This window comes from Pseudorca crassidens, chromosome 10, assembly GCF_039906515.1.
Source record: "Pseudorca crassidens isolate mPseCra1 chromosome 10, mPseCra1.hap1, whole genome shotgun sequence".
Classification (NCBI taxonomy): Eukaryota; Metazoa; Chordata; class Mammalia; order Artiodactyla; family Delphinidae; genus Pseudorca; species Pseudorca crassidens.
This window is the reverse complement of record NC_090305.1, coordinates 44040707-44067772: the sequence shown is the minus strand read 5'-3', so window position 1 is coordinate 44067772 and position 27066 is coordinate 44040707. Positions and strand designations below refer to the sequence as shown.

Here is a 27066-nt window from a genome sequence, read left to right as displayed (position 1 = left end):
GTCCAGGTTTAGATCCTTGGAAAATTGAATGATTGTTCCTGGGTGAATGAGAATGTTGTGCTTTATTGCTTAAAGGGTGTGTCTTTTTGATATTGTTCTGCTCTGTAGCTGTTCAGGATAAGCTAGACCAAATGGTTTTCATTTGGGAGAACATACACACACTGGTGGAAGAAAGGGAAGCCAAGCTACTGGATGTGATGGAATTAGCAGAGAAGTTCTGGTGTGATCACATGTCACTGGTGGTCACCACTAAAGATACTCAAGACTTCATCCGGGATCTGGAGGATCCTGGGATCGATCCCTCGGTAGTAAAACAACAGCAGGAAGCAGCAGAGGTAAGCAGAGAATCTCATTTAAAGTTTAAAAAATAGGGCTTCCCTGGTGGCACCGTGGTTGAAAGTCCGCCTGCCGATGCAGGGGACACGGGTTCGTGCCCCGGTCCGGGAAGATCCCTCATGCCGCGGAGCGGCTGGGCCCGTGAGCCATGGCCGCTGAGCCTGCGCGTCCGGAGCCTGTGCTCCGCAACGGGAGAGGCCACAACAGCGAGAGGCCCGCGTACCAAAAAAAAAAAAAAAAAAGTTTAAAAAATAAGTTGTGGTAGCATGAATGTTGGATTCCTTTGGTATAAATGTTTGGAATTACACTATTAGAATTTATATTTGGTCCTGAAAGTGGAATGCACAGAGATGTAGTAGGGGACAGAGTCCACCCACAGGTTTCCCATGGAGAATGTTTATTTAGAAAGTTTCTCTCCATCCCCATTGTTTCTGCCTTACTTCGGGGCCTCGTCATCTCTCTTTCTTGCCTAAGAAAGTAATCTGAGCGGTACCCCTGCCTGTGGAGTCTCTTTTCCCACCAGCCTCTAACCTTTTTGCCCATTGTCCCTCTAGATCTCCTCTTGCTCTCCTGCTGGTTAAAAGCCCTCAAGGCGTCCACTGCCTACTGCCTAAAGTCCAAACTACCTGGAACACAGTATCAGCCTTTTCCATCCCAGCCTAGCTCAGGCCTGTGTTTCCAAAGTCATTTTTTTTCTACTGCTCCTTTACCAAGCTCCTTCTCTTATGGCTTTCTCTGAAGCTGCCGTGCTCTTTCTAGCATCTGAATCTTTGCACATTTTATTTCCTTAGCCTAGAATATCTTTCCTGCCACTCTCCTTGGCAGATCCCACTCAAGCTTCAAGGTTCAGTTGGGTTGCCAGCCTCCACCCTCTTGTATACTCAGCTGAGTTAGTCCATCCATATAACATTCTCATCACGCAAAGGACTTAACGCACAGCATGACTTATCGTTGACTGTACCTCTGTCTTTCCCAGTGGACTCAGAGCCCCTTGAGTGGAATAGTCATGTCTAATTTTCTCTGTATCTCCGATGCCTGGTTTGGGGCATGTTCATCCTTGGTAAATAAATGCATCTTGAATGAATAAGTGTACTTAACCGAGAAAATGAAAGCAAGGTAGAATACTGCATTTCTGTCATAGTTTTTGTTTGTTTGTTTGTTTGGTACTTTACATGTCCTGGGGTAAAAATGAAAATCTAGAGTTAGATTATCCTAAATCTACTAAGCAAATTACATTAATTTGTGTGAAGTCTCTGAACTCATATGATACTTACGTCTATTTTAAATGTGTGTTGCCAAACTAGTTGGTTTAAAAAACAAAAACAAAATGGCTTTCCATGCTTTTCAGTATTGTCGATTTTTTTTTTGAAAGACTTATTCTGGTATATGTTACATGGAATTATTTCCTAAATACTGTCTTTATAATAAGCATTTGACATTTGTTCCTCAAAGGACACTGATTTTTCTTTAAAATGGCTCTTGTGTTCCCTTGTTGAAAAAATTTAGTGCCAAAACTTAGAAAACAGAATGAAGAAAATAAAAATTGATTACAATCCTGCCTCCTAGAAATAACTACCATCAATGTCTTGTGCATCTTTTTAGTTTCATTGTGGTTTGGCTTTAAAGTAAGGCTGTCATTTCTTATTCTAGGTCATAAGGGAGGAGATAGACGGATTGCAGGAAGAGCTGGATATGGTTATTAACCTGGGTTCTGAACTCATTGCCGCTTGCGGGGAACCCGACAAGCCCATTGTTAAGAAGAGTATAGACGAGGTACAACCTGCATATTTTCTACTCTTATCAGAATGGTTTTTTAAAAGGATTTTTCTAACTAAAGCATATTTGATAGAAGTAGTCGGAAACTTAGCATATGATACTGAAAGAGTTCTAATATTTACATTGTAGTTAAATTCAGCCTGGGATTCTCTAAATAAAGCTTGGAAAGACCGGGTGGACAGACTTGAGGAGGCAATGCAGGCTGCTGTTCAGTACCAGGATGGACTGCAGGTAAGGCTTACAGGGTCTCCTGGAGGGAGGGATCAGGTGATAAGTGATGCTTACAAATTCACGCATCAGTATGTCCCCGGAGCTGCAAGTGTGATGCAGTTAACTCACCTGCTTCAATTCATGCTTTGCCTTTTCGAAGAGATTTCTGACACTGGAGATATGTACAGATTCATATACACCCCTAAACACATTCTTATACACACATTCAGTGAAATTTACTTTGAAAAGAAATATTTTAACTTTTTAAAGTGAAAGTCACAGTATTTTTCATAAATGGCTCAACACCAGACAGTGAAATGGAGCTGAGTCTGAGCTCTGCTCTAGAGTTGAGTGGAATAAAATGAAAGGAGTAAACACTATCTAAAAATGTCACTAAGTGTAGCACAAGTCAGATGTAAAGAAATTTGATTTGAAGCCAGTGTTCTCGGTGAACTAAAATAGATTTCTATTTTATTAGGTCATAATCTGTCTTGCAAAAAGTGTTTTCTTCTTTCCCATGTATATAATTCCTTTTAATGGTTGTTTTTCACATCACTCAAGGGTTCTCATTCAATTCATTAACTAGTTTTTAAGTTTATTTTTTTAATATTAAAAATTCTCCTGTCAGTTGAGGCCAACTCAGGGATATTTCTCTCCCTACCTTCCTTAACTTTATTCCATTTCCTAACAGAGTGGCAGCAGTTGAATCCTTCATCCAACCATATGGAAAAGGCCTCTCTAAGTATTTCCATAACACCAAGAGAATATTATTTTTAAAGCTCAGATGAGAACATCTTTTCCCTTTTATTAGGCCACTTCATTTCTATATTTATAAAAATAAATATCACAAGCCCAGCTTTATGCCAGCAGAAAAGTGTTTTGAACTTTGCAAATATATAAAAAATTCACTACAAGTGACACCTTATTATAACCCCCCCACTCCTTTTTTTTTAACCAAAGTGATAATTTATTGGTTGGATAGCAGTGGCCAGTAACCAGTCAAGCTCTACGTCCATCTGTGAGGCCAGATCGTGATTTTCAAATTCGTTTGGTGGGTCACAGAGGTTGTATCCTCTCCTGGGGCTGGAGATGGCTCTGCCACCACTGCACCCGTTAGCCCCAGGAGGTCAGGGTCACAGCTGGACACGAAGGCTTGTCTCATCACCGTTGCTAGAAAAACAAGGCCCATCACAGGTCCTGCTGGTCCTAGGTCAGTAGCATCACATGTGTGGGGATGAAAGGCAGTGATGGATTAAAAGAGCTGTAGGTAAGTGTCCAAAGCTGCAGACACTCCAGAGGTTTCAAGGTTTGATTGTAAAGTGAAAGGCATTTTATTTCCCAAGTTGCTGCTCACGTTCTTAGGGTTTATCATGATCAGTTTAAACTACCAGATATTTCCCAAGGTTTTTTTTCTCAGTACTGTATGGCCTGGCAACTTCATTAAATGGCAGAATAATTTTGTGTATTCAGAACCTGAAAAAAAAAAATGTGAGTGGAGCCTTTTTAAAAAAGATTGTTTGTGTTGCCTAAAACGAACAAGAAGATAGGAGATTTTGAAGTTTTGTCGCAGTTCAGAATAATGGTCTTAATCATTATACGTGCAGGATTTTAATGCTAATCTCAGTAATACAGAAGAGTTTACTTGAGACAAATTGTTTCACATGCCAAACAGTAAACTTCTTGATTATTTGAATGAACAGATGGGTTTGAATCTTTTTCTCCCAATATATTTATACAATCTGCCTTTTAGGCAGACAGAGTACAGAGAATTTTATTTTGTGTGGTGAATTTATAAAACTTTTTTTTCAAATAGACTTTTCTTGAAAGTTCTCAATATTCTAAGATTCTATTCAAGATAGAATTTCTTCTACAAATTTGGATGCAAAATTGGAGGTTTCACCTATTTCATATTTGGGATAACTGTTCCAGTATGTTGCCACTTTTACCTTATTTGTAAAACAGGCTCATTGCTTAATATCTTTACAGATTTATGATTATACTTTTCTATTGCACTTGAGGTGTTGTAGTAATTTCAAATATACTGTTATAATAACATGACCTAACGTGTTTTTCAGGCAATATTCGACTGGGTAGATATTGCAGGTGGCAAATTGGCTTCATTGTCTCCAATTGGAACAGATCTTGAAACTGTCAAGCAGCAGATTGAGGAGCTGAAGGTATGGGTAGGAGCTGAGAAATTCATCAAACGTTGCATTTTTAAGTTCTTGATTCATGGGATGCTTTATGCAAATTTATTTTATATAATTGAAGTGTTACATTTTGATTATGGAACTGGTTTAATATAGTGCCTGCACATAATAGGTTATGTATAAGTGCTCGTTAAATAAAGGATACAAAATACTAGTAGTTTTTCTTACTAAATCAATTCCTGTTCATTATAGAAAAATCAGAAAAATGCAAATTAGCAAAACAAAATGTTATGTAACCAGAGTCAAGCACTCGTAAGATTTGATTTATAGCCTTTCATATATCCTCATACTGGGTGTAGGATGAGGTATGGGGGCGTGTGTGTGTGTGTGTGTGTGTGTGTTTGACATATTACATATGTATACTATACTGTAAGGGTTTTTAGAACTTTATTATTCTGTAGTGTGTTATTGTCACTGATACATATACAGCAACATTTCTGTTTTCTTTGTTGTGTTCAGAGTAATTCAATTAGTCCAACAGGCTAAAGAAGGATCCCGTGAGTGGATGGGATTGGATGGGATCATAGTGTTTCCCAAAACGTTTGTTTTGTAAATGCTTGTTGTTTCCCATCTGCTTTCCTCTGTAATTTTTTTCCTTTGTGGTTCTTGATCTCCAGCTGTGAAAATGGCTGAACCGTTTCCTCTGAATTCCTCTGTGCTGATGCTCATTTATCAAAGTGGGAGCAGCTATTTCCTCCCTAATTTTAAAGTCTCTATCTACAGAGACATCACAGCCCTTTCAATGAACTCTACTAGATTTTTACATAAAATTATTATCTGGCTTTAAAAGAGTAGCATTTTTATCTCTAAGTGTGATATAGAATATTTCATTTAGAAAAAAATTGTTTCTTCTTGAGAATTTTACTGTTACCATCATTAGATGGTGATTTTTTTTTTTACTCTGTCTGCTCATGTAGTAAACACATGATATCCTTTATGTACAATTACAGGTGTGGAGGAGGGGTTTTTTTGGGTTTTACATATATCTCAGCAGTTTTCATACAGCACACTGGATGAGGTGCTTGCCCTTAAATCAGGTGTCTGAAGTTGCATCTCCCTTCATCCACTTACTAGCCAAATGGCCTCAGAAAATTTGTCTAACTGCTCTCACTTCTGTGTCCTTACCTTAATTGGGGATAAAATGATTTTCTTTATAAGTTTGTTGAGAACAACTTGACTATAGCAAGTGTTCACTATGCTTTTGTTATTATTTTTAATTATTATTTTAACTTGCTTGAAAAAAATTGATACTGCTTAGCCATTAATTCTTTATTATTTAATTATTTACTATTAGAGATTAAAATCAATACTTTATGAAAAGACAGTTTCCTATTACATGTAACCACTGGCTAACCTGTATTGGTTGGCAAAGCCAGGATTATTACCTACATGTCATTAAGCACCAAGTGAGAGTAATGTTATTCTGAGTCAGTGCAAAGGATAAATAAATACTAATAAACACAGCATAGCAGGGAATTCCCTGGCGGTCCATTGGTTAGGACTCAGCACTTTCACTGCCGAGGACCTGGTTCGATCCCTGGTCAGGGAACTAAGATTCCCGCAAGCCGCATAGCATGGCCACAAAGAAAAATAATATAAATAAATAAACAAACACAGCATAGCTACAGAAAACACAGAGCGTTCAGTGACTGCAAGATGTGTGTGTGTTTTGAGCAGGAAATAATGTGAGTTTCTTAGAGATTTTTTTTCTGGGTTTCATATATGTCAATATATATTTTGTTTTCTTCTTTCCTATAATTTCAGAACTCATTTATTGAATATGTATAATTAGACCCTGGAAGAAGTTCATCCTTGAAATTTGTTAGTTCTTTATTGTAGAGAACAGAAGTGAAATAGCAAAATTATAAATAAAAAATCGTTCCATCAGAAAACGTTGAATGAAAAGATTTCTTTTTTTTAATTTAATTTTTATTTTATACTGGAGTATAGTTGATTTACAATGTTGTGCTAGTTTCAGGTGTGAGAAAAGATTTCTTTTCATCATTTTTTATCTACAGTTTTTTCATCAGTAAACCCTGTGTTAGATTTTATTCCTCTTCACCCCATCCCAATAAAAAGTGTGAATTAGAACAAACATCTAACCTGTAGAATTTTTGTTTGTTTAAAGTTACTGAAGAGAACCTGCTGTATAAAAATATAAATAAAATAAAATTCAAAAATTCCAAAAAAATAAAAAGATAAAGTTACTGATGTATAACAAATTTTCCTTGTATGCCTTCTTTTTTAAAAAATAGCAATTTAAGTCAGAGGCGTATCAACAACAGATAGAAATGGAGAGACTGAACCATCAGGCAGAGCTCCTGCTAAAGAAAGTAACAGAAGAAAGTGATAAACACACTGTTCAGGACCCACTGATGGAGCTGAAATTGATATGGGACAGTCTGGATGAGAGGATCATCAATAGACAGGTAAATACCAATTTCAGGTTCATATAATAATGTAAAATAACTGTTAAAAAGTAAAATTAAGGGATCCTGGACATAAACTTCAGAAGCCCCTAAATTCTTTTATTTCCTTGGAACTTTTCCTGCTTCTCACATGCTGTTTTTTTAACCACAAAGTTTCAAACTTAAAATATATGAGGATATGATGATTGGGCTTCATTGGATTTGCTTAAAGACTTATGCAGCATGAAGCAATTGAACAGTTCACTCTTGTTTTATAAATGTGGGTCATCCATCCTATCAGACTCGTGGATCGATTGTCTTCCTCTCTGTCTGCAGCACAAGCTGGAGGGCGCTCTGTTAGCACTGGGGCAGTTCCAGCACGCACTGGACGAGTTGCTGGCGTGGCTCACGCACACTGAGGGCTTGCTCAGCGAACAGAAGCCTGTCGGAGGAGACCCCAAGGCCATTGAAATTGAACTCGCCAAGCATCATGTACGTAGCTGTTACTGCATCCTCTCTTTCTTCTCTCTGCATTTCTAGTGTCACCAGATGTTTCTGGTCTGCTGATTTTTTAGGCATTTATGGTTTTAACCCATGTTCCTATTTGACATTGGCGACATAAGGTTGAACTACTTAAAATGCACTTCTTAAAAGGTGATAATCAGGCTTCCCTGGTGGCGCAGTGGTTGAGAGTCCGCCTGCCAATGCAGGGGACACGGGTTCGTGCCCTGGTCCGGGAAGATACCACATGCCGTGGAGCGGCTGGGCCTGTGAGCCATGGCCACTGAGCCTGCGTGTCCGGAGCCTGTGCTCCGCGACGGGAAAGTGATAATCAAAATGTTTTTCTCGTTGGTCAAGGCAGTTATTGTCAAAAATAGCAAGAATGGGGAATTTTTGGCTAAACGTTAGGAGGACTGCATGACCAACACTGGAGGTTTAAATTTCTGATTATACCTGTGCTTGGATGAAGGTAACATAGTTTTAAAAGCTGTTGGGGGCAGCCTGGCAAGTCACAGTTATCCTGCAGGCTCTGTGCGTGTTTCCTCTGGTCACCCTTCCCTCCACGCGTCTCTCCCTTGCTGTGTTTTGGCTTGTCATATATTTCTGTCTGTCTGTACATCTCTCATCATGTTGGGGTTTGTCCTTCTGTTTCTTTCTCTTACTTTTCACTGGCTTTTTGTGTCTTAGTCCTTTTCTTTCCGAGGTAGTTTTTTAAACTATTTATTATGTTTAGAAGAGTTTTTACATGTCATGTACTTGATTGAAAGCTTATAAGTGGAAAATTTTTATCTTGAGATATATGCAAAATAGTTTCATATTTTGTCATCTTTGTGGCACTTGGTTGATGATTATTAACAGAAAATTCCCCGTCTTAAGTCAACGAGGCTTAATGAATAGAATTTATGCCCAGTAGAGTTTATCCTGACATTCAGCAGGCTTTCATAGAACTTTTAACATACACATTATAGTGGTGTCTTACTTAAAGTTAGGTCCTTAATCCTAATCTTAAATAAGTTTTCCTTGATTATCATATAGAAACATTTGATTATTTTACATATTAACAGCATTTTAAAATAAGAGGTTTATAGCGCTTTAAGATCATGATATTTTTGATTATTCTTGCTTTAGTTCTTCTTCCTTCATGTGTTTCCCTACAGTAATTGTTCCCTAATTTAAATTTTTCTTCCTTTTTTACCTCTTTCTGTCTGTATTTATAATCATTGCCCAGCCATATCTGATTAAGCAATTAGGACTTATTTTGCATCATTAATATTTGTCCTCATTTAATATCTATATTATACCTTTGCTAAGAGCAATAATGACCAGTCACACTGACTCTGCATGTAACCAAAATGTTTATTCTCATAGGGTGAGTTTATAGCATTTACATTTTCATAAACTCAGCCATTGTCCTAAAAGTCACATACATCAGTGACAGGAACTTTGTAGAAGATGGTAGAGGTGGGAACATGCGGCACCCTTGTCCAGTTATTTTGGTGGAGATGAGTTAGGGACCTTTAGTTTCCTTTAGTCAGGGATATTTTCTCCTTCCATTTCTTTCTTTTTAAAAAAATTTTATTGAAGTATAGTTGATTTACAATGTTGTGTTAATTTCCACAGTACAGCAAAGTGATTCAGTTATACATATATATTCTTTTCCATTATATTTTATCACAGGACATTGAATATAGTTCCCTGTGGTATACAGTAGGACCTTGTTGTTTATCCACCCTCCATATATACTAGTTGGCATCTGCTGGCCCCAAACTCCCAATCCTTCACTCCCCACTCTGATTCCATTTCTGAAGGTCAAAGTTCAAGGACTCAGAATTGCCAGCACAATTGCTGGAGGAAGGGAGGGAAGATTCCCATCCCTGTCCCGCCTTCTTCTCTGGCTCCTAGGCCGTGGCTTATGTAGCAGGGCTCCGACCATTTATAAGAACAAATTTTACAGAATTATCTTTTATGTTTTGACTGTGAAAATATTAATTCTTACCTTTTGAAAGTGGTGCCTACGTTAACATATCCAAGTACCTGCTTCTTATAAAGATCACTCCTTACTCAGTTGATTTTATAACTTTTGAAAAACCTCCCTCACCAGATGCCTCAGAACACAAGTGGATGGAGTCAGAGAAGCAGTGATCAGGGACGGTTCGTGCCCTTGCCTGAAATCCTTCTGGTCTGGGTTTCCCAGATGTGGGTTGTCCCTCCCAGGACGACAGATGACACTCCTCTTCTCTCCTGTTGCCAACCCGAGTCTGAGTGTAGGGGGAAGGGTTATCACAGACTTTTACCAACAATAGAGGAAGGTTTCTTCTGGTTTCCAAAAGCATAGCAGTCTTCTTGAAAGGAAACTGTTACTAAGCTGTATTTGTTCTTTGAGGTAATTCTTTTCAGTATAAGAAATTGATTTTTTTAGCCTGCAGTTGTTTTTTGCACTTACCACTCTTGCCCCATGTTAGTGCATTTAAGTGTTATTAATCTATTCTTATATTCCCACCGGATAATAGAATAAGAAGGCATTATTTACTGGGATCTGTCATAGGCATTTCATATCGTATTTTCTAGTAAGAGAACAGCTAAATCGTGGAATGCTGGACTCACATATTCCCCAGTAAATGGTGAAATCTCTTTCCCTTTAACGTTAGGGCCTCCTGGGGTTCATTCCTGTCACCTGAGCAGTTAACTCTAGCACCCTTAAAACCAGAGATGATAAAAGGGTATTCTGTGGGCTTCCCTGGTGGCGCATTGGTTGAGAGTCCGCCTGCCGATGCAGGGGACACGGGTTCGTGCCCCGGTCTGGGAGGATCCCACATGCCACGGAGCGGCTGGGCCCGTGAGCCGTGGCCGCGGGCCTGCGCATCTGGAGCCTGTGCTCCACAACAGGAGAGGCCACAAGAGTGAGAGGCCCCTGTACCGCAAAAAAAAAAAAGGTATTCTGTGATCATTTGTTTCCTTTTTTTTTTTTACATCTTTATTGGAATATAATTGCTTTACAATGGTGTGTTAGTTTCTGCTTTATAACAAAGTGAATCAGTATTACATATACATATATCCCCATATCTCTTCCCTCTTGCATCTCCCTCCCTCCCACCCTCCCTATCCCACCCCTCTAGGAGGTCACAAAGCACGGAGCCGATCTCCCTGTGCTATGTGGCTGCTTCCCACTAGCTATCTATTTTACGTTTGGTAGTGTATATATGTCTATGCCACTCTCTCACTGTGTCCCAGCTTACCCTTCCCCCTCCCCATATCCTCAAGTCCATTCTCTAGTAGGTCTGTGCCTTTATTCCCATCTTGCCCCTAGGTTCTTCATGACCACTTTTTTTTTTTTTTAGATTCCATATATATGTGTTAGCATACGGTATTTGTCTTTCTCTTTCTGACTTACTTCACTCTGTATGACAGACTCTAGCTCCATCCACCTCACTACAAATAACTCAATTTCGTTTCTTTTTATGATTGAGTAATATTCCATTGTATATATGTGTCACATCTTCTTTATCCATTCATCTGTCGATGGACACTTAGGTTGCTTCCATGTCCTGGCTATTGTAAATAGAGCTACAGTGAACATTGTGGTACATAACTCTTTTTGAATTATGGTTTTCTCAGGGTATATGCCCAGTAGTGGGATTGCTGGGTCATATGGTAGTTCTATTTTTAGTTTTTTAAGGAACCTCCATACTGTTCTCCATAGTGGCTATGTCAATTTACATTCCCACCAACAGTGCAAGAGGGTTCCCTTTTCTCCACACCCTCTCCACCATTAATTGTTTGTAGATTTTTTGATGATGGCCATTCTGACCGGTGTGAGATGATATCTCATTGTAGTTTTGATTTGCATTTCTCTAGTGATTAATGATGTTGAGCATTCTTTCATGTGTTTGTTGGCAGTCTGTATATCTTCTTTGGAGAAATGTCTATTTAGGTCTTCTGCCCATTTTTGGATTGGGTTGTTTGTTTTTTTGTTATTCAGCTGCATGAGCTGCTTGTATATTTTGGAGATTAATCCTTTGTAAGTTGCTTCATTTGAAAATATTTTCTCCCATTTGGAGGGTTGTCTTTTGGTCTTGTTTATGGTTTCCTTTGCTGTGCAAAAGCTTTTAAGTTTCATTAGGTCCCATTTGTTTATTTTTGTTTTTATTTCCATTTCTCTATGAGGTGGGTCAAAAAGGATCTTGCTGTGATTTATGTCATAGAGTGTTCTGCCTGTGTTTTCCTCTAAGAGTTTGATAGTGTCTGGCCTTACATTTAGGTCTTTAATCCATTTTGAGTTTACTTTTGTGTATGGTGTTAGGGAGTGTTCTAATTTCATTCTTCTACATGTAGCTGTCCAGGTTTCCCAGCACCATTTATTGAAGAGGCTGTCTTTTCTCCATTGTATATTCTTGCCTCCTTTATCAAAGATAAGGTGACCATATGTGCGGGGGTTTATTTCTGGGCTTTCTATCCTGTTCCATTGATCTGTATTTCTGTTTCTGTGCCAGTACCATACTGTCTTGATTACTGTAGCTTTGTAGTATAGTCTGAAGTCAGGGAGCCTGATTCTTCCAGCTCCGTTTTTCCTTCTTAAGATTGCTTTGGCTATAAGGGGACTTTTCTGTTTCCATACAAATCGTGAAATTTTTTGTTCTAGTTCTGTGAAAAATGCCAGTGGTAGATTGATAGGGATTGCATTGAATCTGTAGATTGCTTTGGGTAGTATAGTCATTTTCACAATGTGATTCTTCCAATCCAAGAACATGGTATATCTCTCCATCTATTTGTATCATCTTTAATTTCTTTCATCAGTGTCTTATATTTTTCTGCATACAGGTCTTTTGTCTCCTTAGGTAGGTTTATTCCTAGATAATTTATTCTTTTTGTTGCAATGGTAAATGGGAGTGTTTTCTTAATATCACTTTCAGATTTATCATCATTAGTGTATAGGAATGCAAGAGATTTCTGTGCATTAATTTTGTATCCTGCTACTTTACCAAATTCATTGATTAGCTCTAGTAATTTTCTGGTAGCATCTTTAGGATTCTCTATGTATAATATCATATCATCTGCAAACAGTGACAGACTTACCTCTTCTTTTCCTATTTGGATTCCTTTTATTTCTTTTTTTTCTCTGATTGCTGTGGCTAAAACTTCCAAAACTATGTTGAGTAATAGTGGTGAGAGTGGGCAACCTTGTCTTGTTCCTGATCTTAGTGGAAATGGTTTCAGTTTTTCACCATTGAGGACGATGTTGGCTGTGGGTTTGTCACATATGGCCTTTATTATATTGAGGTAAGTTCCCTGTATGCCTACTTTCTGGAGGGTTTTTATCATAAATGGGTGTTGAATTTTGTTGAAAGCTTTCTCTGCATCTATTGGGATGATCATATGGTTTTTCTCCTTCAGTTTCTTAATGTGGTGTATCATGTTGATTGATTTGCGTATATTGAAGAATCCTTGCATTCCTGGGATAAACCCCACTTGATCATGGTGTATGATCCTTTTAATGTGCTGTTGGATTCTGTTTGCTAGTATTTTGTTGAGGATTTTTGCATCTGTGTTCATCAGTGATATTGGCCTGTAGTTTTCTTTCTTTGTGACATCTTTGTCTGGTTTTGGTATCAAGGTTATGGTGACCTCGTAGAATGAGTTTGGGAGTGTTCCTCCCTCTGCTATATTTTGGAAGAGTTTGAGAAGGATAGGTGTTAGCTCTTCTCTAAATGTTTGATAGAATTCTCCTGTGAAGCTATCTGGTCTTGGGCTTTTGTTTGTTGGAAGATTTTTAATCACAGTTTCAATTTCAGTGCTTGTGATTGGTCTGTTCATATTTTCCATTTCTTCTTGGTTCAGTCTCGGAAAGTTGTGCATTTCTAAGAATTTGTCCATTTCTTCTAGGTTGTCCATTTTATTGGCATATAGTTGCTTGTCGTAATCTCTCATGTTTCCTTTTTAAGAGTGCTAATTGTAAAACATGGCAATGTATTAATTTTATATTTGAACATATAGCAATATATATCTTCAAAATTGTTTACTCAGGACATGAAAATTAAGTTCAATTAAAGTGAGATTGAATCAAATGAATATTTTTAGAGCCTTTTAACTATAATCTCTATATACTTAATGTCATCAGTTTCAAAACTCTTCTAGTGGGTAGAACTAGCTATGTTCTCAACATAATCATTTCAGGGAATGTTGGTAGATTGAAGAGATACCCAATAAAGCTGCAAAGTTAAGGGAAAGGAAGTTCTCCATTTTAAAAAGTTCATTAGTACTAAAATTCTATGTATATGTTGTAGCTTCAGAACGTTTCATAACCAGGAAATAAAAGAATTGCATTAGAAGCGATGCTAGCATGTTACAAACTAGCGAACATATTAAGTGTTAATCTGAATATTTTCAGGTGCTCCAAAATGATGTATTAGCCCATCAGTCCACCGTGGAAGCTGTGAAGAAAGCAGGAAATGATCTAATCGAATCAAGTGCCGGAGAAGAAGTCAGCAACCTTCAGAACAAGCTAGAGGTTTTGAATCAACGCTGGCAAAATGTTTTGGAAAAAACAGAACAAAGGAAGCAGCAGCTGGATGGTGCCTTGCGCCAGGTGAATGAGAGAATAAATCCTGAAACTTTTTGGTGCCTTCAAGACCAAGATGACATGGCATTTCTTTTATTGGTTTTCACACCCCTGTTTAGTTTTTATACTTCAAGGAGAAGAGTAAAAACAAGTGGGATAAAGGACAGAGCTGAGAAGAACACAGCTCTCCAGTTCTTAGCATGATAGTTTTATTGCTGGTTCTCCTGCTGAAGAAAAGCAAGTGGTCCAGAGGCCCCTGCCCTTGTTCAAAATGCATGGAGAGGCTTAGCAGGCTGGGATTGTTTAAGCTTCATTTTTGGCTTCAAAGTGACCATATCTGGGGTCCAAACTTGAACCTCTCTCTCACTCCAGGCTAAAGGGTTCCACGGCGAAATCGAGGATTTGCAACAGTGGCTGACCGACACAGAGCGCCATCTGTTAGCATCCAAGCCTCTGGGAGGTTTACCGGAAACAGCCAGGGAACAGCTTAATGCCCACATGGTAACTATATTATTTCCTATAGCTCTAGCCTCAGATTAAGAGACTGACTATTTTGTGTAGGCCCTGGTGATAAACAAACTGTGGGAGAAGGTTTAAGGATATCCAGTTTTGCAGCAGAAATCTCTATATATAAGTGCTAGAAACACTGTTGATTAAATTTTTAAAGTCAGAACCTATTCTTTATTTTAAAGTTTAGTGTGTCAGTGTATGAAAAGAGGTTTTAGCAGTCTAGGCAATTTTTAGAAGCAGACCTTCCCCCATAAAATGATAAACTTGTATGGATAGTAATATAACATTGGGTAAATTATAAACTGTGGCTCCTTGAGTGGAAAGAAAAATCCCTAAAGGAATCAAAATGGACTTAACAATTACTGCTGTGAGCATGAGATTCCCACCCAGTTTCATGGAAGGCTGGAAAATATGCTCTTGTTCTGTGAAAATGAAGTTACATATTTGCTCCTTTTAATGGTGATGGGGCCGTATCTTCAACCTCACACCCACCAGGTTTGGATAAGAGGAGGCTTCTGTTTAATTGTCTGACCCGGAGCATCACATCATGCCTGTGGGCTGTTCCCGCCCAGAGTCTGTAGCGCTGTCAACTCTTAAAGATAAGGAGGAAAAATAATGAAACTTGAGACTCTGGCTTTCTTTCCTAGAAGTATGGGCTGAGAAATTAAATTTAGACTACATTTGACCTACTGACATTTCCTATTCGTGTCCCATCATAATTTAGCTCTAGAAGTTCTAAGAGAAAACAGTCTTTTTCAAATGTTGAATGCTTCTTAGGAAATAAAAGTAGAAGTACTTAGGGATTTGGCAAAAGAAATGGGCCATTGTACGTGAAAGTCTGTACTCTTTAGTCATGCCTAGTGTTGTTGTAAGATCTTACTAATAAAACTGCACTTGTTGGGAATAATTTTGAATTTGATGATTTGGAGAGGAAGTGACCATCTTGTAGGTGGAGTGAAGAAATACAACAGAAGTAACATCTTATTCATTTCACAATTGCCATGAGCAGTTAAAATGAATCCTATTAATCCTATAGAGAATTTCCTAGAATCTCTATTCCTTCTTTTAGAAAATCATTGTGTATGTGGTTTTCTTGTTGTTAATATGTTGTTTTCTTGGTGCTACAAGGGACCCATTTGTTCACTGAAAAAGTAATTGACTAATTAACTTGGGAGCACTTGTCTTTTCCATAAAATCTGGCTGTCTTCCAGATACCTCCTTACTTTCCTAGAAGTACTTGCATAGCTATTACAGTCCATTAAGTATAAGTTTAATGAATTCTTGAACAAACATGCATGAGATGGTTCTCTAATAAACAAATATTTTTAAATGGTAATTTAGAAGAGTATAAGTAAAAAGTTGGAAAGCAAAGAGCTTATCTTTAGAATATTTTATTTTAGAAAAATATTACTTATCAGCATATTTGGTTTGGGTAGGATGTTTGCTGATATCATTTGCCAGATTATAGAATTCCATGATTTAAGAAATTCTAAAGAGTTACTGATACTTGTAATACTGTTTTAGTCATGTTCTTTTGATTTGGTTCTGTTAGACATGAAGGAAACTAGAAAACTTGGAGTATTACTGTTTCCTGAGATTTAGCTGTATTTAGAAGCTTTGCTTTGATTAAAAGCTTTCAGTGGGTGATATTGTAAATATGTTGAGAGAGGGATTTTTTTAAGGTTTAAGAAATTACAAAGTTTTGAGGCAATAAAAATATTCTAGAATTAGTAGTGATGGTTGCACAGTCTTATGAAAATACTAAAAACACTGAATTCTAGACTTTAAAATGCTGATTTTTATGGATTATATCTCAATTTTAAAAATTAAAAAGTTGGAAGTATTAGATAGTATGTAATTTTTCAGTGGGAGCTATGATTTGACTCACATTGTAATTGAATCAATGGAATAGAACTGGTCTTACTTTTGACGTGAGTGTAACTGGTGTTTCATTTATCTTAAATTCTAAATTTGTTTAAGCAGTATTTTTATACTCTCTATAGAAGATACACACTGCATTCTAGTTGAAAGCTTTAAAAATGTTATAACTGAGAAGAATATTCATAGGACCACAAGTTTGGCTACTGTGATTCCAAAGTCTGTGTCATCAACTTAAATGTCTTACCGTACTGGGTCTTCACCTTCTATCCACTGTGTGTCTTCTGAGCATAGAATTAAATTATACCAAAAAACCAATATTACAGTTGTTGTATTGTGTTCCGAGGAGAGACTTAGAGAACCCATTTTACAGAGAAGGAAATCGAGGCTCAGGGAAGTTACGTTACTCGCCCAAGGTCACAGAACTGATTGGTTACTGTACATTGAAACCTTTCTTGATAACATTTAACATTACTGCTTCACGTGTGGGGTGGATTGATAACAATAGCACCATTTCTAAGACTTCTTGGTAGGCAGAGTGTGGCTATAGGTTTAGTTGTTCTTTCAGTATAGTGGAAAGTTTGAATGTGTCAGGGTTATTCTGTGTGCTGGATGGTGTTGAGTATATAATAAGGGGCTTGGGATTGATGACATGGAAAAAGAGCTCTGAGATTTTGTTCTCTTAAAAATGATATGACTTGCGGGGCGGGGGGGATATCTCCATTTAGGAAATCTGTGCTGCCTTTGATGTTAAAGAAGAAACATATAAGAGTCTGATGCAGAAAGGCCAGCAGATGCTTGCAAGATGCCCCAAATCTGCAGAGACAAATATTGACCAAGACATAAATAACTTGAAAGAAAAATGGGAATCAGTGGAAACCAAGCTCAATGAAAGGAAAGTATGTGCCTTGATGAATATCATAGAATGAATGTTTTCATTGTTTCATTTCATGGGTCTTACCTTATCTCCGAGTAGAATTGTCAGTGGAACATCTAATGATTCATGTTTAAATTTTCTTTGTATACGTTTGGACATTTCATGGGCTCAGCTGAAAATAGTATTCTGTCTTAACGCAGGAGAACACAGTTGAAGAAATCTGTTCAGACATAGATAAAGGTATATCATAGGTCAAGTGTTAACTAGGTATAGTTTAAATCTGTGAACCAGTGGAATTCTGGGTGGTTAAGTAATTCTAATCACACTTATTAAGCAAAAGGCAGGCTGTATGTCTGGCGGGAGTGAGGAGGGAGGGAGACCAAGAAAGTGAGATGATTGTACATATAATAAGCACTTACATAACAAAAATCCATGAGGGAGAATTAAAAATCTTGCTATTTAATGCTATAAAAATGATAGGCTAGGAATACTAGATTATATGCCCTTGCTGACAGAGCATAATGTATATATATTTCATAGTATTTTGACCTCCAAAATGAATTGTATGCATGTCAAATTTTCTTTTTCTAGATTCTATTTAGTAATTCTCTGGTTAATTGTCCCCAAACCACAGTTTTAGTGTATATTAAAATTGTTTTAGCTGCAGTGAGATGCTTCTCACTAAACTTGAAGGGGCTTGGTTAGCCAGTATTCAAAAACTGTTTGGGGGATATAGACTATGCATAAATAAAGTATGGATGGGGAGGAAATCTGCCAGAGAGTGGTTAAACTTGCTGGGGCGGGGAAGGTGGGGAGGCGGGAAACCTTGAATACCATGAAATACTAAATAATCTGTCTTTTCAGGTTAAACTGGAAGAGGCCCTCACCTTGGCAATGGAATTCCACAGTTCCCTCCAGGACTTCATCAACTGGCTCACCCAGGCGGAGCAGACCCTAAACATGGCTTCCAGGCCAAGCCTTATCTTGGACACCGTCTTATTTCAAATTGATGAACACAAGGTAAGCTGCATCCCGGATGGACAGCACTCCCTTCTCAGACCTTTTTAGACATCAGGCTGTTTTAATGGCAAAAGCATAAATTTGGTAGTTTGAACACTTTTCTTTTGTCCTTTGAAACCAGCTTATGATCCTGGAAGTATTTTCAAGATAGATCCATTTTTCCTTTGTTTCTGATTGTACCCACCTCCCTTTTTTTGGGAAAGGTCTTTGCCAATGAAGTAAATTCTCACCGGGAGCAGATCATAGAGCTGGACAAAACTGGAACCCACCTGAAGTATTTCAGTCAGAAACAAGATGTCGTTCTCATTAAGAATCTGCTTATCAGTGTACAGAGCCGCTGGGAGAAAGTGGTCCAGCGCTTAGTAGAAAGAGGAAGATCTTTGGACGATGCAAGGAAGAGGGCCAAGCAGGTAAACCTTTATAAAGATCCTCTGAACTTGGCAATGAATCAGGTCTATGTTATGTTATTAAATACACGTTATGTTATTAAAGTGCTTTTATGGCAGGCTGTGCTTTGTGTAACGATCATGGCGTGAAGCCAAGGTGTTTATTTCCTAAAAAGGCCATGGCCTCAGTTTGGACGATGACGTCACTTTCTGACCTGGCAGCAACTCCAGGCCCTGGGGACCAGCCTTGGAAAGACTGATCATATCTTGATATCACAGATGGACCGTTATCATTGGGGCCCAAAAAAGGGCTCCACAGTTTTGTTGTTGGGTTGGTTGGTTTTCCTTGGCCTTTCAACCTCCACTCTCATACTTAGAGTGAGGCATTCTGCTTTTTTATATTGCTACTTGTGTTTAGTTCCAAAACCAGACTTTCTCATGTGTAGCCCCCAGACAGCTTTCTGAAGGCATACTCTGGGCCTGAGCTGGTTGTTTCTCTTCACCTCTCCAAATCCGTACACTTGTTGGCAGGGCTTCCTTTCTTCTCTAATATTTGGATACAGCTTCATCCCACCTTTAAATTAACTGTTTGAATCTTGGGGGGCTGCTTTTTTTAATCTAGAGAATCTCACATGGAACTTTCCTTCCTTCCTTCCTTCATCTGTTACTCATATTCTGTTCTAGAGTAAACACAGAGAAGTGCAGTTATGCATCTCTGTACTCCAGGGAAGAGGAAGATGCACCCACCTTGCTTGGCATATATATCTTTGATTTTTACTAGGAACTTCGTGTAATAATACTGAGGGTGAATTTTATAATGACTCTTTCTGCCCCATTCCATTGCATTTGTCCAGCATTGGTGTTGGGCGCAGTCATTTGGGGAGCTAGGCTCGGCTGGGTGATGCAGAGGATGACCTGGGAGTCCAGTGTTTCAGCATTTAAAACTGTCCAGCATAAAATGTTTAAAGGCTGGCGAAATGACACATTGCCCTGTGATTGGATTACAGGCCACATGTCTCTTTTTGAGGGGGAGGTATGGTATGTCCCATGTAATAAACGAGTCTCTAGAATAGAATCGGTCTCGGATGTTTTTTTAAGACAGTCCTCATGCCAAGCCTGATGTTTTTCTTGCCGTGTGTGCAGCCCTGTCGTCTGTAGTGGAGGCATTTTGAGTTATGAACATCTGATTTACTCAAGTCTCATGGATACCAGTAGCCAGTCGGCCACCCTCTTCCTCCTTTCTCTATCGAGTCAATTTTATTTTCTCAGTCTGTTGAATTGAATTGATAAGGATTCTCCACTGTTCTCGGTGCAAAAGGATGGCATTTCTTCTATTTGTACGGCTTCTAAATAGTTTTGAGAGCAGGACCAGCCTCAGAACCTGTGCATTTGTACCATTGTACTTACCATCCAGTTGTTATAAGCTGTACTGTCTGTAGAAAGACAAGCTGACAGGGACTTCCCTGGCGGTCCAGGGGTCAGGACTCTGTGCTTCCACTGCAGGGGGCACGGGTTCGATCCCTGGTCAGGGAACTAAGATCCTGCATGCCAAAAAAAAAGACAAGCTGGCATCACTAGCTGTTTATTTATTTATTTGTTCTAATACCTCAGGTTTTGGCTCAGATCTTGGCTGTAGTTCTCTGACTTGGGCAATTTATGTGCCTATTCTGGCCTCCCTGTTTTCATGTCTAAGTTGATTAGATTTGTGGGAGGGACGTGTAGGGAGAGCAGGTCTCTAACAAGACAGTCTCCAGTGGACCCTTGCAGCTTTGTGATTCTGTGCTCTCACTGTGCTTAGTATCAAATGTCTTTTTGTTATTTCACTATTAATGTTCTTTGATATAAAACAGTTTTTATTTTGATTACTTAGGTTTTTGTCATGTATCTGTTCCCTTTAATTCCTTGGAAGAAATAATTTATAACTAATTTTCTAGTTTGGTATCCAAAAATAGTACCTACTATTTCTTTATGATAAGCAGAAAAGAGACCACAGCTGAAATCAAGTATATATAGCACCGGAATAGTTCAAGGCTTTAGACGCGAAAGATAATTGTTTTGTTAGAACTCGAGTATTGTGGGTGCTCTTAAGTATAAAACCAGTATGTGAGGCTCAGGCATTGATGTGAGGATTTGTATAGCAGCAAGAAAGATGTTGAACTGTCTTTGCATTAAATAGGAACGTAATGCCCTCTTTTTGTTAAAGTGAATTTACAAACTTTATCCTTTCCCTTCTCCCTTTTTGTACCTCTTTCTTAGCATAAGAATTAAACACCACCTTAGAAGTAAATCCAGATCTGTCAAGAGACAACAGTGGAAGCTTACATTATTATTTTTTTAGTTTTATTGACGTATAGTTGATTTACAATGTTGTGTTTAATTTCTGCTGTACAGCAAAGCGATTCAGTTATACATCTATCTATTCTTTTTCATGTTTTTTTCCACTATGGTTTATCCCAGGATATTGAATATAGGTCCCTGTGCTATATAGTAAGACCCTGTTATTTATGCATCCTATATATACTAGTTCGCATCTGTTAATCCCAAACTCCCACTCCATCCCTCCCCCACGCTCCCTCCCCCTTGGCAACCACAAGTCTGTTCTCTATGTCTGTGAGTCTGTTTCTGTTTTGTAGATAAGTTCATTTGTGTTGTATTTTAGATTCCAATCAGAACAGCAGACAGAAAACCAAATGAAAAAAAATGAAAAGCAATGTAAGAGACCTATGGGATAATACAAAGCATGCCAGTCTACGCTTACATTATTTATTAAACAAAAGAAAGGGTGGGACGTTCTGCCTGATGCTCCCTAACTGCTTCTAGGCTCACTTCTATTTTTGTTAAAGCTGACATGTTTGAATGAGTTATAACAAAGTGACCACGGGGCATGACCACAAAAGCTGAGCGTCAACAAGACATTTTGTAATCTGCTGATGAAAATATTCTTTCTTGTTCTTCTTCAGGGAGAATTTTGAATGTATAATTGTTAACATTTTCATTAATATCAATTTCTGTTTAGAAATGTACTAGATTTCAAATCTAGTGAGTATGCCTGAAAGTTTTCTGGACAAAGATGTGAATTTCTTTTACAGTTCCATGAAGCTTGGAGTAAGCTTATGGAGTGGCTGGAAGAGTCAGAGAAGTCTTTGGATTCTGAACTGGAAATTGCCAACGACCCAGACAAAATCAAAGCACAACTGGCACAGCATAAGGTGGGTCTGCAGTTAAGAAAAGCACATTGTATCGTTGTATATCTCAGGGTCACTTTTAAATTCCTACCTGATTGTGTATTTATTCACCACTGGAGAAAAAGGCTGTCCAACGTGGACCTGTATTAAATTTAAAACCAATTGCCCTTTACATTGGTCAAGTGCTCATTCCATTATGATTCCAGGGTTAATTGTTAAAAGAAAACTCACTGAATTAAAACTGGAAGTCTTCCGCAGTCTAAAACACATAAAGGACTTCTAGAGGCCGAACATTGGCACTTCGGTTTATCACAACTGCCTTGTCTTGTAATTTCTTTCATAGACCAAATGCCATGCAGAACATAATTATGTACTAAAAGGAACGTAGATTTTGCCATATATATTCCTACATACAGTGCAGTGGGGAAAATTGGTTGCCACTTCCTAAATTGGTATTACTGTGTATGTGTGTGAAATTCCACCCCTCCCCTCAAAGACACATAGTCACTGGCTTCCTTGTGTAGACAAGAAGATATGGAGACACTGTGTTTTATATTTTCTGCCTTTTATATTCCTACCACATGCCATTCAAAGAACATCCCTCCCCCCATCCTCCCCAACTCTCTTGAATTTGGGTCTTTCTGTTATTCTGTTTGTAAAGTGATCATCGGCCCTCAGGGTGAGGATGTGGGTAAAAGGAGACCGTCCCTGCAAACCATTTTACAATCTTAGGCATCTACATATAAATCATTGCTTGAAACATGATAGCTTTTAAAATGCTGGAAAAGATTGAATGATATAAGTTTTATCATCATCAGAACATTCTAGCCCTCGTGTTCATCCAGGCTGGTTGCTTCCGTCAGTGGGCCTGACCAGCTGCAGGGGTCAGGATCCTAGGATGATGGGGGAACATGCTGAGGTCCTTTCTTTGGCTGGATGAGGGCTTACGAGTGGCTTGTCCTGATGGCCCCTCTGCCTGGGAGCTGCCCCATCTAGCACTGGCAGCCCAGAGATGGTGACCAGCACCCTTTCCCGTCCCCTCCTTCTCAGAATAGAATGCCTTATGTGAACTTGAGCATAGACGTTGTGTTACATAGTCTGATGAAAGCATACGGCATATTTAAAGTAGAGAATCCTGGAAATAAGAATGTGTGAAGAACCCTATTAGATTTCTTTTTCCTAGTGAGACCTGTCACCAGTCACCATTTCTCTGAGATAACAGGGTACGTTAAGCCTATCTTAAAAGAAGTCTTTTCTGTTCATCGTTTGGATACTTTTTGTCTTTAAAAAGTTTGACTCTATCCTGTATTCAGCTGTAACATTTGTTTTGTATAAGAAAATCTGTGTCGATACCATGATTCTAAAGCTAGCGTTCTGTTTCGAAAAACGTGAAAAACATAATAATTACAGAAAACAGACTACAGAAATAGTGACATATTGTGATGGGATTTATTGCCAAAAAATTCCCAAATGTAGTTGCCTCCTATTATAAAAGATATATATAGTGTGGTATTAGTGAAACACTTCAAGTGTGTAACATTTTTAAGGCAATACAATTTATTAGGTAATTGTAACCTCGAGGTTATTTTGGGAAATTACATTTGCATAGCGTTTTACTGCCTGGGGTGATTCTGATGTGCTACCAGGATTGAGAATCTCCATGTTTGTGTTTCCTTGATATTTTATGAGCTTTTAAGCTGCCCATGAAGTTGACCTTTTTTCTTCTCATCACTGAGATTATGTATTCAATAGCAGTTGTCTTACTCTTTCTATTAAATGTTTACAAACACCCACAAAATGCAAGATGATGCTAAGGGTCCTACAGAGATAATACCCCTGCTCTATGAAAGCTTATAATTGAGTTATATAGAAAGATTACAATTCATCCCTCCCCCACATGCGTATATACACACACAGACATGAAGGGTTCACTAACACTGTAAAAGCTGAAAAATACAGGTGTCATATTAGCCATGTAGCTGTTTGGTAGTGGAAAGTCATCTATAGACCTTCCGAGACTTGGGTAGGGCGTTGTGGATGTGAGGAGGGACGTGGCCTCCCCAGGTATGCCTAGAATGAGTGGGTCCAAACACAGAACCAAAGCTATGGTTCTTTTCCCCTTATCCTGGCTCACAGATAAAATACATGTAACATTACAGTGAGAATCCAAAATGTGTGACAGAAAATCTTTTTGACAATAAAAAACAACTGTAGTAAGTTTATACATTACTGGGTCATTCTGTGTCCAGACTGGACCCATACTTACTCATAGAGTATTAGCTACATTTTCCTCTCTGGGCTCGTGGGTCTCTCAATAGTTTATTAGCAATTCCACTTTACCATAACTATTTATACTGTTTGTAGTTTATGTCTACAAGAGATTCAGGATTTGTTTTGCTTTGAAATTGGTTTTTTTTTTGATACTACTAGGTGCTCTTAATAATAATAGGTGCTTGATAATAGTAGGTGCTTAGCTTCTGCCAAAAGTTAATCCTTCCATTTGAAAGTTTAAAGGTTCTTCTCTACCCTGGTGTGTTCCCTGTTGAGTACGCACTACACCATGTGACTTGATGATGGCTGATGTCTCCATTTATTTAAGAGGAATGCCTTTTTCACTGTCTCTTACCTATTTGTGTATCAATCCCAAGTAGAAATGCATGCTGCTCTCTTGTTGGATGTACAGGAGTTTCAGAAATCCCTCGGAGCCAAGCATTCTGTCTACGACACCACCAACAGGACTGGGCGTTCTCTGAAGGAGAAGACCTCCCTGGCTGACGACAACCTGAAGCTGGATGACATGCTGAGTGAGCTCAGAGACAAGTGGGACACGATCTGTGGGAAGTCGGTGGAGAGGTGAGATGCGCCTGACAGCCGCTCACTCACCTTGCTGGACCCCTGGCAGCTGTCACGGTCCTGGCGCTCTGCAGGCAGGGTTTGGAACCTTGAATACACACCTCCTTTGCCTGGAGAATGTCTGCTCATCCTCGATGCCCCGCACACACAGTGCCTCCCCCAGAGGCTTTGCTGTTCAGTATTATTTACGTTTAAGTGCCTGGTTCATTCAAAAATGACATCCTTCTCCAAGCCTCCCCGCATCTCACATGCGACTACAGTGCCTGCCTTCGGACTGGTCCCCAGGTCTGCCATGGTCCTCCTCAGTCCCGTTTCCACATCACCAGTAGGCCTGTCTTCTTAAAGTATAAGTGGGATCTTGTCACCCCCCCCTTCCCCCCCAACCCCGCTTCATACCCTTTAGGGACTAACTCTTGGATGTGGATTAGGATACAGGCCCCGTCACTGTGGCGAGCAGGGTCCTACCAGCTTGACCCCACCCACCCCTTCCCAGTCTCCCTCCTCCTCACTACACTTCAACCATGAAGACCCAAAATGTTAAAAAAATGTTAAAGTAGCTAAGAAAGTTAAAACAGTAGTTGAAGAGTTCACATATCTTATACATGTTTCCAAATTTTTCATTGATCCTTAGTCTCATTACTTTTGTCAGTATCCAAATTGAATAGAATATCATATTCCATTCTAGGGAACTTCATAATAAGTTTTTAGTGTTAGTCTTTTTTGTTGTTGTTGTTGTTGTTTTGCGGTACACGGGCCTCTCACTGTTGTGGCCTCTCCCGTTGCGGAGCACAGGCTCCGGACGCGCAGGCTCAGCGGCCATGGCTCACGGGCCCAGCCGTTCCACGGCATGTGGGATCTTCCTGGACCGGGACACAAACCCATGTCCCCTGCATCGGCAGGCGGACTTTCAACCACTGCACCACCAGGGAAGCCCTAGTGTTAGTTTTTCAGAATCAATAAAATCTTCTCTCAGAAGGTTACATACTTTTTACAGTGTCCTATAAATGATTTCACGACAATTCATATGGCATTCTTGAAAAGATAGAAAGTCACAGTGATGAACAGATCCATGAGTGGCAGGTGTCCGCCGTGGAGGCAGACTGTGACCAGGAAGAGCCAGCCTGAGGGAGATCTGGGGTTGATAGACTGTTCTGGGTCTTGACTATGGTGATGTTACATGAACATATACATGTTTTAAAATCCATAGAACTGTACACCCCAAAGGTCAAACTTACTGCATGATACTTTAAAACACAATTTAATTGAAAAGGCATATTTTTATGACGAAACTAAAGGGCCCGTGAGGTGGTGATGAGGGAATTTTCCTGGAACAGGTGCCATGGATTTAAGCAATGAAAAGAAAATTGGAGAGAAGTTTGTTATTTTCTAAGGAAAGCAGAGAAACAGCAGTGAGTCCGAATATACTGCTTTTCCTCTTGAGGTCTGCTTAGCCTTTGTGGATGTTTTTTAGATGTTTGGATATAGAGGGCAGCTTTTTTGTTGCTCAGATTGATTTTTCCCATTTTTTCCCCTAGACAAAACAAATTGGAAGAAGCCCTCTTATTTTCTGGGCAATTCACAGACGCCCTGCAGGCCCTCATTGACTGGCTGTACAGGGTTGAGCCCCAGCTGGCTGAGGACCAGCCTGTCCACGGAGACATCGATCTAGTGATGAATCTGATCGATAATCACAAGGTATTGTTATCTGGGACATTTTATTTTATCTTGCTTGATTATTCTGAATGTAGAGGGAACTGTAACCACTTAATTTAGCTTTGTAAAAATCTACAGAGTATCTGTCATGCTACATAATAGTCTTTAATACTGAAATATGTGACATTTGAGGAGAACAAGGAAGCCAGCTTTAAAAGTGATGCAGGAAAATTACTTCAGTATCAGTGAAATACTTTGGTTTTAAATTTCCCTATCCGAAACCTTGCTAGAACTTGAAAAGTGATTTCATTGTCTGGCACTTTAAAACGTTTTTCAAGAATGTTTTAGTATCTTTTGTTATTCATTTAGGTAATTATGTGATATAATTTAAAATCGTTCGTTCGGTGACCTGGAACTAGGTCATTGCTGAAGTGCTAGATGTGTGACATGATCTGTGGGGGTCATGATCAGCTGCTTCTCTTTTTCTCAAAAGCAGTTTTAACCTTGCCCCTTGACCTGTAGCAGTTTAAGAGACAACAGCGTATGCCATTAGGGATTCAGTTATTACTTCAAGAAAATTGGTTTCCTTGCCGTCTCCTGATATGTATGTCAATCTGTTGTACAAATCAAAGGTGGTATTTGAGACGTCCCAGAGATATACTGAGTGTAAGGTCCTAAATTGTGATCAAATACTGTTACAACTTAAA

General features: G+C 38.9%; 1 protein-coding gene across 30 annotated transcripts in view; it reads left to right on the top strand.

Moving 5' to 3' along the window:
- The window catches only part of DST (dystonin), a 499741-nt gene that overhangs the window by 446500 nt on the left and 26175 nt on the right, over positions 1–27066 (top strand). For all 30 annotated transcript variants that reach the window (XM_067753487.1, XM_067753485.1, XM_067753482.1 and 27 more), the window contains 14 exons: positions 109–335; positions 1987–2109; positions 2242–2343; positions 4398–4499; positions 6788–6961; positions 7277–7432; positions 13827–14024; positions 14370–14498; positions 17114–17284; positions 18127–18282; positions 18486–18692; positions 21758–21877; positions 24537–24706; positions 26242–26401. In XM_067753487.1, the coding sequence (XP_067609588.1) occupies positions 109–335; positions 1987–2109; positions 2242–2343; positions 4398–4499; positions 6788–6961; positions 7277–7432; positions 13827–14024; positions 14370–14498; positions 17114–17284; positions 18127–18282; positions 18486–18692; positions 21758–21877; positions 24537–24706; positions 26242–26401 (2195 nt within the window). The remainder of the gene's footprint in view (positions 1–108; positions 336–1986; positions 2110–2241; positions 2344–4397; positions 4500–6787; positions 6962–7276; positions 7433–13826; positions 14025–14369; positions 14499–17113; positions 17285–18126; positions 18283–18485; positions 18693–21757; positions 21878–24536; positions 24707–26241; positions 26402–27066) is intronic.